Genomic DNA, 15,000 nt, shown 5'->3' on the forward strand with positions numbered 1-15,000 from the left:
GGGAGGAATCTGCATCCTATCTATCACTACTCCATTACGTAGTCTTGCTTGATGGTCTGCATCACCTAAACTTGTTTGATGGTTTTATTTTATGGCTATAGTAAGTCACTTTCTAAAAGTGTCTGATATTCTTATTATGCTGTGTTTTATTTCTGGTCATGTACAGAGTAGATATTACACAGATATACCCAGGGGTCAGCAACCTTTACTATCAAAAGAGCCACTTTTCCCCCGTCCCACAAAATAAAATGCTCAGGGAGCCGCACAACCTATTTACCCTTAAAATGAACATAACACAGTGTATAACGTTTTATATATCCCCAAGCATACCCCACATTTAGCATAAAATGCCTGACAATTGCATACCCAAAGTAATTTGCGATTTATTATTATTATTATAGTTATAACAAAGGAAAACCTCAAACTCTTATGAAGAGGAGAAAAAATACTGGCTGTGTAGACCTATTTTTTAATAAAACACAGAAGAGGAGACAAAACACTGGCGTCTGTAGACCGACTTTGAAATAAAACCCTGAACTATTCAGGTATATTTGAGTCCTTCCCTTATTTGTGGAACATTTATAAAATAGAAAGTAGTCCACTTTGAAAAAAGAATACCATGTGTAGACCTACTTTGAAATAAAACACAGAAAAGGAGAAAAAACACTGGCATCTGTAGACCTACTTTGAAATAAAACCCTGAACTATGCAGCTCTATTAGAGTCCTTCCCTTATTTGTGGAAAATCTATCAAATAAAAAGTTAATTTTTCATTGTTCGCAAATTTCGCACCACATATCAGGCATACAGGTAAGCCTTTTGTTGACTAAATATCTTAGTTGATGAAATATTTTTTCATTTCAGTGTCACAGTATGACATCGATCTCCAAAATAAGAAAAAAAAAAAAACAAAAAAGAAAAAAAAAAAAAAAAATGTTGGGCCAGGGAGCCGCAGCTGATTGGCTAAAGAGCCGCATGCGGCCTCGAGGCCGCAGGTTGCCGACCCGTGGATATACCACAGTATATCTTATATACTTAGTCTCTATAAACCACATTGAGATTACCCTCTCCTCTCCTCTCCTCTCCTCTCCTCTCCTATTTCCGGCATATCAACAGAGATCACGTGACGCCGTCGTGTCACGTGAGACAAAGAAGTGGACCGACGAATCAGAGGCCACGCTCAAGGACGTGCTTGCAGACACGGATTGGGATATGTTCATAGGAAGCGCCAGTGACGTCAGTGAACTAGCAGACATAGTGGTGTGCTACATAACAACAATAGCTGATGGTATTGTCCTCAGGAAAACGGTGCGGATTTTCCCAAACCAGAAACCGTGGGTGGATAGCACTATTAGAGCAGCTCTGAACTCTCGTACCACCGCCTACAACCTGGGTAGAGAGTCAGGAAACATGGAGGAGTATAAGGCTTCAGTCTATACTCTACGCAAAGCTGTCAAACTTGCTAAGAGGACATATGCTGACAAACTGGAGACACAAATGGCACAAAACGACACAAGAGGATTATGGCAGGGACTGAAGACAATAACTGACTATAAAGTCAGCGCCCCCTCAATGGGGAGCGACGACGCCTCCCTCGCGGACAAGCTCAACACCTTCTACGCTCGGTTTGGTGTAGACAGTGGCGCTGCTGGCTCTCCGGCTAGTGACGTCACTGGCGCGCCGGCTGTTGTGGAGGGGGGGGGGGCAACCGCGAGGGGGGGGGGACGCTCTCTCGTTGTCGGAACACAGTGTGAGAAGAGCATTTATGCAGGTGAACACCAGGAAGGCTGCTGGCCCAGATGGCATAACAGGACGTATACTCAAGACCTGTGCCAACCAGCTGGCCCCTGTGTTCACCGCCATATTTAATCAATCACTGGCGGAGTCAGTGGTCCCTGCCTGCTTCAAGAGGTCTACCATCATCCCTGTGCCGAAGAAACCCTCCCCAGCATGTCCAAATGACTACAGACCGGTGGCACTCACCTCTGTGGTCATGAAATGTTTCGAGAGGCTGGTCAAGGACCACATTTGTGCCTCCCTCCCCAGTGATATGGACCCTATGCAATTTGCATACAGGACAAACAGGTCCACCGACGACGCGGTCTCCCAGGTACTGCACAGCACCCTCTCGCACCTTGACCGTCAGAAGGGGGGCTATGTGAGACTGTTGTTCATTGACTACAGCTCAGCGTTCAACACCATAGTCCCCACCAGACTGGTGGACAAGCTGATCGAGCTAGGTCTGAGCTCCGCCCTGAGCGCCTGGGTACTGGACTTTCTGAGCGAAAGACCCCAGGCGGTCAGGGTGGGGGGTCAGACCTCCAACACCATCACCCTGAGCATCGGGTCCCCCCAGGGCTGTGTTCTGAGCCCCCTGCTGTACTCACTCTACACACACGACTGTGTGGCCAAGTTCAGCTCCAACTCCATAGTGAAGTTCGCAGATGACACGGTGGTGGTGGGGCTGATCTCGGACAACGACGAGAAGGCCTACCGGGAGGAGGTTGAGGTACTGGAACGCTGGTGCCAGGACAACAGCCTGCTCCTGAACATTGGCAAAACCAAGGAACTGATCGTGGATTATAGGAGAGGACAGCAGGAGACACACACACCACTGATGATAAACGGGGCTACCGTGGACAGGGTGAGCAGCTTCAAGTACCTGGGGGTCCACATCTCAGAGGACCTGACATGGTCAACACACATAGGCACAGTAGTAAAGAAGGCGAAACAGCGTCTCTACCACCTGAGACAGTTAAGGAAGTTCAGAGTATCGGGGAAGATACTCCAGTCCTTCTACTCAGGAGCTGTAGAGAGCATCCTGACCGGAAACATCACTGCCTGGTATGGAAACAGCACGGCACAGGACAAGAAGGCCCTACAGAAAGTGGTGCGCTCAGCCGAGCGTACCACGGGTATTGCACTACCCCCCCTGCAGGTTCTATACAACAAGAGGTGCAAATCCAGAGCCTGCAGGATAATGAAAGACCCTCACCACCCCAATAACAGCCTGTTTCAGCTGCTGAGGTCAGGCAGACGCCTGCAAATCCCAGCTACTAGGACAGAGCGGCTTAGGCTCAGCTTCTTCCCCCAGGCCATCAGAGCCATGAACAATGTACATTGAGTGCTCAGAACATTGAACTGTCCACACACAAGCACACATGAACACACACACGACACGCACACTGTGCACGCTCACACACGAGCAGCCACTTAACACTTTAACATGAGCGGGCACACACTCATGTCGCACACACGCACACTTATGGCCAAAGGAAAGGACACTTTAAAGTAGAATAACAGGAACAGTGTATTGCACTACCAAAGCTAACTAGCATGTCACACATGCGCTGTAAATAACTATGTACAGATACCGAGATGTCACTCCATGTTACCTGCTACCTGTTACTGCACAATGTTGTTTCTTCTTTTGATTCTATTATATGTACCACTGTATTGCACATCGTTGCGGGCAAGACCACCCGCATTTCATTGTATACCTGTATGCCGTGACAATTAAAACTCTTGACTCTTGACTTGACTTGACTTGTCCTCTCCTCTCCTCTCCTCTCCTCTCCTCTCCTCTCCTCTCCTCTCCTCTCCTCTCCTCTCCTCGCCTCGCCTCTCCTCTCCTCGCCTCGCCTCGCCTCTCCTCTCTCTCCTCTCATCTCTTCTCCTATCCTCTCTTCTCTCCTCTCCTCTCCCCTCCTCTCCTCTCCTCTCCTCTCCTCTCCTCTCCTCTCCTCTCCTCTCCTCTCCTCTCCTCTCCTCTCCTCTCCTCTCCTCTCCTCTCCTCTCCTCTCCTCGCCTCGCCTCTCCTCTCCTCTCCTCTCCTCTCCTCTCCTCTCTCTCCTCTCATCTCTTCTCCTATCCTCTCTTCTCTCCTCTCCTCTCATCTCCCTCCTCTCCTCTCCTCTCCTCTCCTCTCCTCTCCTCTCCTCTCCTCTCCTCTCCTCTCCTCTCCTCTCCTCTCCTCTCCTCTCCTCTCCTCTCCTCTCCCCTCCTCTCCTCTCCTCTCCCTCCTCCCCCTCCTCTCCTCCTCTCCTCCTCTCCTCTCCTCCCCTCTCCTCTCTTCAGTCTCTCCAATTCATGTATCATCATCCAGTATCACAATACATGTCTCAATGGGCTTCACATGCCGATGCCAAACAACTCCCTCAATGACCTTAACCCTCAATGAAGATAAGGGGGGAAAACTCCAACAAAACCGTAATAAATCATTGCACAGAGACAGAGCAGGCCTGTCTGGGCGGCTCGCATGCTGCTATGTTGACATGCCTGCTTGTCAGAGGCCTATGGCAAATGTGTCATTACAAGCCCACTCTGCTGCAAACAGCTTTGACAATGTTTAGAGAACACCACTGGGGGTTTTACATTGTCCCTTTAGTACCACCTTAGAGCTTAGGAAGAAGTAGTGTACACACGCACGCACACGCGCACACGCGCACACACGCACGCACACACACACACACACACACACACACACACACACACACACACAGGCCTGTACACTGCGATGATATGATCGCGAATTGCCCCTTTAATTGGCCGTTGCGATTGGTAAATATTATCTGGGGGCGGGCTTGCGAGTAGTGCTTTCAAGCCTTGCATTCGCATTTCACTCCTAAATTATCCAAGGCGTGTGATGACGCCACTCACGCGAGCTGTCAGTGCGACACAATGTCGTGGTGCTATGAAAGAATCTGTCGGCAATGAATGAACTTACTGCGATCACCGATAGCCTGAGTGAAAAAAAAGATTTGCGTGTGGAGTGAATCTAGGTCACGCTATATACTTGGTACTTGTAGTCTATCGTGCGATTAAAGACCATGTCCCTATCTGCGTAGTCTATACATCCAACACCAAATCCCATAATTCCTAGCAAAACGAAACTGAATGTGGCCTCTCTTCCTTTCAATATGGACTATTGCATCGCCAAAGAAGCACCTCATTTCAATACATTTAAGATACAAATTTTGCTCTGCAAGAACAACGGAGTGGATATCAGTCCATCTTATGACAACCACGTCCGATGTGGAGAGATGATAAGATGATGATGATTGACGTGATGATGTGATGATTGATTGACGGGGACACGGACACTTCTAACGTTCAGGTTCAGCCATGCATTAGGTGAGTAGTAGTAGCCCACTATTAGGACGTGAAATACTGTCTACTTAAATTTATAAAATATCAACCTATCTATCTATCTAATAATGAGACAATATGCAAATAAGATAATACTAATAATTGTCACGGTGTCCCCGTATATGAAATGAAAGTGGCTTGCAACTTTACTGGCTGTCACAAACTGTTTATTTCTCGTTTAGCATAGTATTACATTCCACTTCTATAAACAATCAAAGTCCTACCGTAAGAGCCTCATACGGGTCAATTAAACCTTTTTGATTAGTCTTTCCTTCGAGCTAAGTTGGACTGAACATTTCACTGTCAAAAGCGCAAATGTAAATAAGGTTGCGTCGCAACACGGTTTTCAAAATAAAGGTCACATATACAAATGCCTCTCAATTCTTACTAAAAAAAGTCCCGGATATACATAAACATTAATTGGCATAGATCTCTATAAACGGCCCAACACATTGATCACTTTAGGCACACACTGAAACCAGTAACATCACAAATATGAAACCTTTCATGGGGTTATTTACAATAATAATTCATTTGATTTCTAAAGCACTTTTCATTGTGAAACAAATGTATGCAGAGTTTCTTGTCCTCCTGATTAATGCAATGGTGTGTGTGTGTTGTGGTGATCTCATTCAAGGAGCACTACACAAGCGCGCGCACACACACACACACACACACACACACAGTTTGTTGTTTTTGTTCTATTAGTGATTTACACACTTTCTCGGTTGGTTCATTATAAAAGATACAAACCTGAAAACAAACGCACTTAAATGTTAAATAAAAGGACCACAGTAATGAGGCAGGAGGAACATATTTTTTTAATAATGGTAAAATTGTTATTTAAAAATTTGCCCCTAAAAAATATTTTTTGCCCCTAAATGTCTCATTTAGGGGCAAGTGTGCCCCTAGTGAAAAAGCTTAGCGTACAGCCCTGCCACACACACACACACACACACACACACGGACACCTCTCCTCCTCTCCTCCTGCCTCTCCTGTCCTCCTGTCCTCCTCTCCTCCTGCCTCTCCTGTCCTCCTGTCCTCATGTCCTCCTGCCTCTCCTGTCCTCCTGTCCTCATGTCCTCCTCTCTTCTCATGTCCTCCTCTCCTCCTGCCTCTCCTGTCCTCCTGTCCTCATGTCCTCCTGCCTCTCCTGTCCTCCTGTCCTCATGTCCTCCTGTCCTCATGTCCTCCTGCCTCTCCTGTCCTCCTGTCCTCATGTCCTCCTGCTCTCCTCTCCTCCTGTCCTCCTGCTCTCCTCTCCTCTTGTCCTCCTGTCCTCCTGCTCTCCTCTCCTCCTGTCCTCCTGCTCTCCTCTCCTCCTCTCCTCCTGTCCTCCTGTCCTCTTGTCCTCCTGTCCTCATGTCCTCCTGCTCTCCTCTCCTCCTGTCCCCCTGTCCTCCTGTCCTCATGTCCTCCTGCCCTCCTCTCCTCCTGTCCTCCTCCTGTCCTCCTGTCCTCCTGTCCTCCTGCTCTCCTGTCCTCCTGCTCTCCTCTCCTCCTGTCCTCCTGCTCTCCTCCTGTCCTCCTGCTCTCCTCTCCTCCTCTCCTCCTGTCCTCATGTCCTCCTGCCCTCCTCTCCTCCTGTCCTCCTGTCCTCATGTCCTCCTGCTCTCCTCTCCTCCTCTCCTCCTGCCCTCCTCTCCTCATGTCCTCCTGCTCTCCTCTCCTCCTCTCCTCCTGCCCTCCTCTCCTCATGTCCTCCTGCTCTCCTCTCCTCCTGCTCTCCTCTCCTCCTCTCCTCCTCTCCTCCTGCTCTCCTCTCCTCCTGTCCTCCTGCTCTCCTCTCCTCCTGTCCTCCTGCTCTCCTCTCCTCCTCTCCTCCTGCTCTCCTCTCCTCCTCTCCTCCTGCCCTCCTCTCCTCCTGCTCTCCTGTCCTCCTGCTCTCCTCCAGTCCTCCTGCTCTCCTGTCCTCCAGTCCTCCTGCTCTCCTGTCCTCCTGCTCTCCTCTCCTCCTCTCCTCCTCTCCTCCTGCTCTCCTCTCCTCCTGTCCTCCTGCTCTCCTCTCCTCCTCTCCTCCTGCCCTCCTCTCCTCCTGCTCTCCTGTCCTCCTGTCCTCCTGTCCTCCTGCTCTCCTGTCCTCCTGCTCTCCTCCAGTCCTCCTGCTCTCCAGTCCTCCTGTCCTCCTGCTCTCCTCTCCTCCTGTCCTCCTGCTCTCCTCTCCTCCTCTCCTCCTGCCCTCCTCTCCTCCTGCTCTCCTGTCCTCCTGTCCTCCTGTCCTCCTGCTCTCCTGTCCTCCTGCTCTCCTCCAGTCCTCCTGCTCTCCTGTCCTCCTGCTCTCCTGTCCTCCTGCTCTCCTGTCCTCCTGTCCTCCTCCTCTCTTCCTGTCCTCCTCTCCTCCTGCCCTCCTGTCCTCCTGCCCTCCTGTCCTCCTGTCATCCTGCCCTCCTCTCCTCCTGCCCTCCTGTCCTCCTGCCCTCCTCTCCTCCTGCCCTCCTGTCCTCCTGCCCTCCTCTCCTCCTGCCCTCCTGTCCTCCTGCCCTCCTCTCCTCCTGCCCTCCTGTCCTCCTGCCCTCCTCTCCTCCTGCCCTCCTGTCCTCCTCCTCTCTTCCTGTCCTCCTCTCCTCCTCCTCTCCTCCAGTCCTCCTGCTCTCCTGTCCTCCTGTCCTCCTCCTCTCTTCCTGTCTTCCTCTCCTCCTGCTCTCCTCCAGTCCTCCTGCCCTCCTGTCCTCCTGTCCTCCTCTCCTCCTGTCATCCTGCCCTCCTCTCCTCCTGCCCTCCTCTCCTCCTGTCCTCCTCTGTTACAGTACGATAGGTGGGTAGTGAGGGTAGACGAAGCGAACACAGGTAGCGGACCGGAATGGAGGAGGCAGAGACGGCAGGATACGTGTAAACAGACTTTACTGAACACGACTGTACGTTACCAAAGAGAACATAAACGGCACAGCCGAGCTGGCGCTAGAGAAAGAGAACTGATTTGTAAATCACGGAAAATAAAACAACAACAAAACAAAAGACTAATCTGCTTACAAGCGCATATTACAAACAGCAAGGCACGGGGGAACACAGGAGAAACGACGAGAAGGGTAACACTGAGGACTTGGAGGAAATGGCACCACAAGGAAGTGAGGACAGACAGAACCTAAATACCCAACCTAATTAACAATCAAGAACACCTGGCCAACACAGAATCACAACACAACCTAGACAATAAAGCAATGACAAACTAAACACAACTAGACACTACGGCAATGACACACAACAACACAACAGGGGGGTGACATCACACATAGACAGGGGTGGCCCAGGACAACAGAACATTACAAATTAAATCCACAATGTGTAACCAACATGTGATAGCAGCCCGTATCATAGGGCTTAGGTCCCTAGAGGGAGGCCGAGAGCCAATGTTAGGCAGAGAGCCAATGTTAGGTGGAGGGCACTGCCCAATGTTACCATCCTGCCCAGTCCAGCCAGGACCGGGCCTAGGAACGTGACACTCCTCCTGTCCTCCTGCCCTCCTCCTGTCCTCCTGTCTCTCCTGTCCTCCTGTCCTCCAGTCCTCCTGTCCTCCTGTCCTCCCATCCTCCAGGCTGGACTATAGAGACGTTCATCACAGAGAGACATACAGGTGGTCCTGCTCATATCCTCCCTGTATGGGTTTAACACCAGCAGGACACGTCAGAGACATGAAGCCCATAATTACATGCTCAGACTGCAAAATGATGGATGTGATGTGTGTGTGCATGCATGTGTACCATGTGTGTGTGTGTGTGTGTGTGTGTGTGTGTGTGTGTGTGTGTGTGTGTGTATATATAATTGTGTATGTGTGTGTGCATGCATGTGTGCCCATATGTGTATATGGCTGTGTGTGTGTGTGTGTGTGTGTGTGTGTGTGTGTGTGTGTGTGTGTGTCAGTGTATGCTACTATATGTGTGTGTATGTTTGTGTGTGTGTTTGTGTGTGCGCGCACATGTATTTGTGTGTTTGTGTTTATGTGTGTGTGTGTTTGTGTGTGCGCACACTCACATGCATGTGTGTTTGTTTGTATGTGTGTGTGTGTGTGTGTGTGTGTGTGTGTGTGTGTGTGTGTGTGTGTGTGTGTGTGCACTCGCGGGCATACAGTATGTGTGTATGTGTGTGTGTGTGCGTGCGTGCGCACATAGAGGACAAGAGGAGCACCATATTGTTGTAGCAATCAGTCAGAAGTGTAATTCCATGGAGGACGCCCCCCAGATGACAAAGACATATGGGCCGATCAATCTTAAAAACCTCTCGCTGTATGGAAAGACTTCCTCCGACGCCGAGCCTGCGTGGAGTCTCCCTGCCGTAGCCTGCAGCTTATCCCAGCTCCATGAATGTTTAAAGGGGATTATGCTTTATGGTTTTAAATGTTTGATGGTGGCTTCCATAATGAATTGGGTTATTCTGTATAGTGTGCCCATAATGTTCCTGCGTATGAGCCCCATAAGCTCATATCTTTAGGCTTTTATCCCAGCGTGTTAACAATGTGCCTGTGACGTCGTGCTAGGAGTGAGGTTAGAATTTATTCCTGCTCTTAGCGGGAGTCGAGGGGTGAGTGAATGCGGTGTGTTCTGTGCACTCACACAGGGTCAACCTTATGTCTCGGTTGTGACATCGATTACATGTCACGTTACTCAGAGTACGCTGGGGTTTCCGTTAATTACCGTTTCTTCTATCGGATAAATCTGTTGATGTCGGGGTCATAATGTCCTGTGAAAATAATGCCCTGTTATTTTTGTCCAGTAAAAGTGCTTGTTTTTCCCCCCACCGAAAACAGAAGTCTCTACTTAAATAGGAGTCTCTCTGAATTCCAGTGAGGTTTGTGTGTGTGTGTGTGTCTGTGTGTGTGTGTGTGTGTGTGTGTGTGTGTGTGTGTGTGTGTGTGTGTGTGTGTGTGTGTGTGTGTGTGTGTGTGTGTGTGTGTGTGTGTGTGTGTGTGTGCGCATTCAATCCAGGCTGCTGCTGATTCCTTGTGGTATTAACACACACACACACACACACACACACACACACACACACGCGCGCGCACACACACACACACACACACACACACACACACACACACACACACACACACACACACACACACACACACACACACACACACACACACAAACCTGTGCAGCTGAAAAACTAATCGTGTAATTATATATAAAGTAATAGTGTTAAAGATAAAAAACAATGGTTCATGTTTGTTCATTTCCAAATGCTGCCAACAACATCTCGCCCACTGTCTGTAACGTTCATAGAATATTGATACGGACGTCACACCTATAGTGTAGACTCAGTGTGATTCAGGGGTTGCAACATTGTTGCATTTTTCATTTGGTTCAGTTAGCTTTCACACTGTACTTTCTACTGTACTTTCTACTTTCTATGATCACACAGTTCAGCCTTTTACTGGACATAATTATGAAACCCATACCGGCCAACATTATGCTGTGAAAAAAGTTTGGGGCTTCAAACTTGTAGGAATATTTCTAATTAGTAGGGTAGTTTTGTCCTCATTCCTTTTTGTCGGAGGCGCACATGCACTGAGGAGATGTACGTACACTTGCCAGGATGTGATGAATAATTAAACGAAGTGTAGAAAGTGGGTGAGACGTTTTCTTAATCTAATCTGGCAACACGTATCCCCCATACAAAGCCCAATTTCATGCATGTCACTATACAATTTAATTAAAAAGGTTTTTGATAAACGGGAGATTATATAACCTGATGCGCCAGATTGGCACAATGTTATGACGTGTGTGTTATATGTTTTCCAAATCACTGTCAGTGTCAGTAATGTCAGTTATTTATGTGCCACTATCTAGGCTACTGTCATCTGAATCGTGTATGCAAGGTATTTGTTTAGTATCACAACATTATTTGGCTATTTTAACTTATCAACTGCGAACATAATTAATGATGAAAAATCATACATTTGGAAATATAGGGGAAACGTTAAATGCGTGATCTTCACGTCTTTTCCTGCTTTTGGTCCAGTTTGCTTTCAATTAACCGTTTCACATACACTTGCAAGTGAACCGAGACCCAAGTTTTCAGGCGGACCAGAGTTCACTTGTTTGATCCCCGCCAGAGTTTGAATGAGCTTTCAAACCGCTCAGACAGTGGAGACAGGGGCTCAGGAGGTAGAGCAGTCATCTGGTAATCCAGAGGTTACCGGTTCGATTCCCACTCCTCCCGGGTAGCGTGTCGAGGTGTCCTTGAGCAAAACACTTAACCCCTAATTGCTCCCGATGAGCAGGTTGGCACCTTGCATGGTTGCCTCTGCCATCGGTGTGTGAATGTGTGAGTGAATGGGTAAAATGTGAGAAACAAATTGTAAAGCGCTTTGGATAAAAGTGCTATATAAATGCAGCCATTGCATTTACCATTTACCATTTACCACTCCAAACCCAGACAGAGTGGAGGTAATGTAGCGTTAATCATTACAAATGATAACTGTGACTGTTTTGATTGACGATTGAGTATTAAGCATCGGGTATAACGTTATCGCAGTAAGCTCAATAAACATTTGACCCGAATTTCTCTCATTTGTCCGGGACTTTGAAATCTTCCCGGCACACGTGGACCGATTTCTTTTCCCAGCAGAAACCCTGGAATACACACATACAGGTTTGAAAAAGACATCATCCGCTTTCATGCTTTTTCAGTTAATTGTAGTTGAAAATGGCCCTGTCTAACGCTGCTATTTAGAGGACGCCGGATTCACACTCACAGTTGTGACACAGTGCACTACATGGAAAATATGGCAAATCCCTTTTGCTGTCGATTCTCCCATGTGGTGAAATCCATTCAGGGGGCCACTCTCGGGGTCACTCAAAGATCCACATTTTCTTTTCTGTTGGAAACTCACTTTGACAACAAAGCGCCCACCAGGCTGCACCCCCTCTTGCCTGAAATTGTTGCAATGTGTGAAAGCAAGTGTCAAACAGTGCTGTGATTTTAGCCTTGCATGCTGGAGGGAGTCGTGCATCATGTAGGCTTGATGTGGACGTGGCAGCATTGTCCCTCTCTGCAGGAGCCCCCCCCCCAGAGCTGCACATGGCAGGGCTTAGCACAGCCATGCCAGGGGCTTAGCTCACTCTCCTCGCCCAGTCCACTGGCTGCACTGTTAGCCACGCTAGCATCCCACATCCACGCTGGAAACATGTTTTATGCATAAATACGAATGTGTTGTGTCAGGCGGATGTCGATACCATCTCTGTTGAAAGGGCAATTTATTCCAGGGAGGCAGCTCTGTCATTGATTGTTGAAATAGTATAGTTGTTCATTCTAATGTCTCTCTCTCTCTCTCTCTCTCTCTCTCTCTCTCTCTCTCTCTCTCTCTCTCTCTCTCTCTCTCTCTCTCTCTCTCTCTCTCTCTCTCTCTCTCTCTCTCTCTCTCTTCTCTTTCTCTCTCTCAGCCCTCAGTCCATGGATCTCGATTTTCTCCCGCCCCGGTGTGAGAGACTATTCCCAGCTGACCCTTGACCTGACGAGGAATGAGCTGGTTGTGGGCGCCAGGTGAGAAGCTCTACATCCGCTCAGTCTTCTGCTCTTAACACACACACAGGGCCCACAGCGCTGAGGGCAGGGCACCTTCTCTGCGTCTCTCTTCACCTCTTAAGCCAGAGCCATATTTTCAGAAGATTCGCCTAAAAGTACATACCCAAGTAAATGGAAGATTGCTCCACTTCTACAAGGCGTAGAATGTTATTGGTATCTAGGGACATCTATGGACCTCAGGGAATGTATTCCCAGTGTGCAATGCGCAGAGATTTTTATAAGCTCATATTTACAATTGAACACTTAAAATCATTGGTAAACAAACGTACAGTAGTGCTGAAAATATGAAAATATGTACTTTGACCGCTGTTTTGATAGGGTTAGGGTCTTTACTCTTGGCTACATTTGAAAAAGAAACGTACTTAATACTGACTGTATTGATATATTTATGACGTGAAATAAATCTTGTACCGGGCCGATTGTGCTTAACCCTTTCTCTGCCACGCTTATATCCATCAATGTTTGATCACTGCCAGCTCTATTTGTCTATGGAGATGTTCACCTACTTTGCAGGGCTATAACTTTTTTAATTGTATTGCTAAATTGACATTACTACAGTATGGCCCATTCAACATCGATTAGCTATTGTTCAGGGTGTAGGAACGTTTTACTTTTTCATCCACACATTCATATAAAAATACTGTCTAGATACTGTCTGTATGTTTTTATCGTTTTCTGCAGTAATTCCTAGAACGTGAGATATAGCCATTTATGCATATATTACATCATCAAATGCAGTTTGCTAGCGATTGACGTCGATTAAAAATTTCAATTGTACAAGGTCCTAAACGTCATGACTCATCATCTGATGTTGACCGGAGGGGGGGGGGGGGGGGGGGGGGTCGTTTATAATTCCGTGGCCAACGTTAAATCATTTATGTAGTATGGGTGATATATAGATCAGAGCAGTTTGTATCGAAAATGGTAAAGAAAAACACTGAAACTCACCCCAGTCTCCTCTTACCGTTGGGTGATGAGAGTGGAGCAAAAAGTTCGCTATTATGGGATGTTGATCTAGATGAACCATTTCCTGGTTGTATAATAATTAGTGCTGTCAGGCGATTAAAATTGTTTATCTAATTAATTACAGGATTTGTAATTAATTAATCTAATTAATCGCATTTTAATCGCATAACCATTTTATGCCTGATATTCTATATTCTATAATCATATTTCAAATTGCATGTGTCCGGATGGCAGAATTCAGTACTGTATCTACAAAACCTTCTGTTTAATCATCTTCCATCTATTAATTTGCTTAGATTTTTCAGGTCTGGTCAATTTGAGCATAGTGTTATTCACAGTCAAAGATAAAAAATTTGTTTATTGATATTCTCATTTGGTTCATTACAATTTACTCAAGCCTAGTAACAGACACAGTATTTCTGACACTGGGAATACATTCCCTGAGATCCATAGATGTCCCTAGAATCATATACCAAGAACATGCAAATGGACCATATAAAAAAAAGTCTGTAATGTGTATTCTACGTTCTTATGGAATGAATGAGATAAAAAAAAAAATTATTTAAAAAAAAAAAAACGTTTATTTTGTAATTAATTTTGAGTTAATTTTCATAACGCGATAATTTGCTGAGTAATTAATTAATCTAATTAACGCGATAAACTGACAGCCCTAATAATAATATATACGTCCAAATAACGTTGTTTATTGAGTTATGGCAACCGATCGATTATCCAGTGTGTCAAGATGGAGTGAGCACCACTTCCGGCCGCTCACTTCCGGTTTTGGCAACTCGCAGATCGGCCACCAGGTGGCGGTCTTGAACCGTTGGAGAGTTGAGAGGAGATCTACAGCACCCGTCAAGTCTCCGTGGGTGAAATATGATTGCCATGACAGAAATTTGAAATATTGATCTCAAAGACGCTGTACGACGTCATTGGCAGATTACGCATGGCGGAGAATGACATCGTAACACGTCATTGGCGATTAAAGGGTTAAGAGGTTAACAGTGCGGTTATGTAGGTGCAGCTGGGCAGCGCAGTGGAGAATGCACTCACCTTCGAGACTCTGGGATCGAATCCAGCTGTCAGCGGTACCTCCGGCTTGGCCAGTCGTCCCTACTAACACAATTGGCAGTGTTAGCGGGTAGGAAGCCGGCGGGGTATGTGTCCTGGTCGTTGTAAACTGCGGTTCCTACTGGTTAGTCGGGGCGCCTGTTCAGCAGGGAGGGGATCGGGGGGAAATAGCGTGAACCTCCGCACGCGTTACATTCCCCCAGTGAGAGTCCTCGCTGTCAGGTGAAAAGAAGCGGCTGGCTGACTCCACATGTATCGGAGGAGGCATGTGGTAGTTCTACACCCTCCCTAGGC

At 47.3% G+C, this 15,000-nt stretch overlaps 1 protein-coding gene across 1 annotated transcript in view; it reads left to right on the top strand.

Moving 5' to 3' along the window:
- Positions 1-15,000, top strand: part of LOC311226084 (semaphorin-5A-like) — a gene marked incomplete at its 3' end in the record, with an annotated part of 248,278 nt that overhangs the window by 192,875 nt on the left and 40,403 nt on the right. The window contains exon 4 of the mRNA XM_084311460.1: positions 12,525-12,624. Coding sequence (XP_084167586.1) covers positions 12,525-12,624 — 100 coding nt within the window. The remainder of the gene's footprint in view (positions 1-12,524; positions 12,625-15,000) is intronic.

Source organism: Notolepis coatsorum (assembly GCF_963971535.1).
Source record: "Notolepis coatsorum genome assembly, chromosome: 3".
NCBI classification, from domain to species: domain Eukaryota; kingdom Metazoa; phylum Chordata; class Actinopteri; order Aulopiformes; family Paralepididae; genus Notolepis; species Notolepis coatsorum.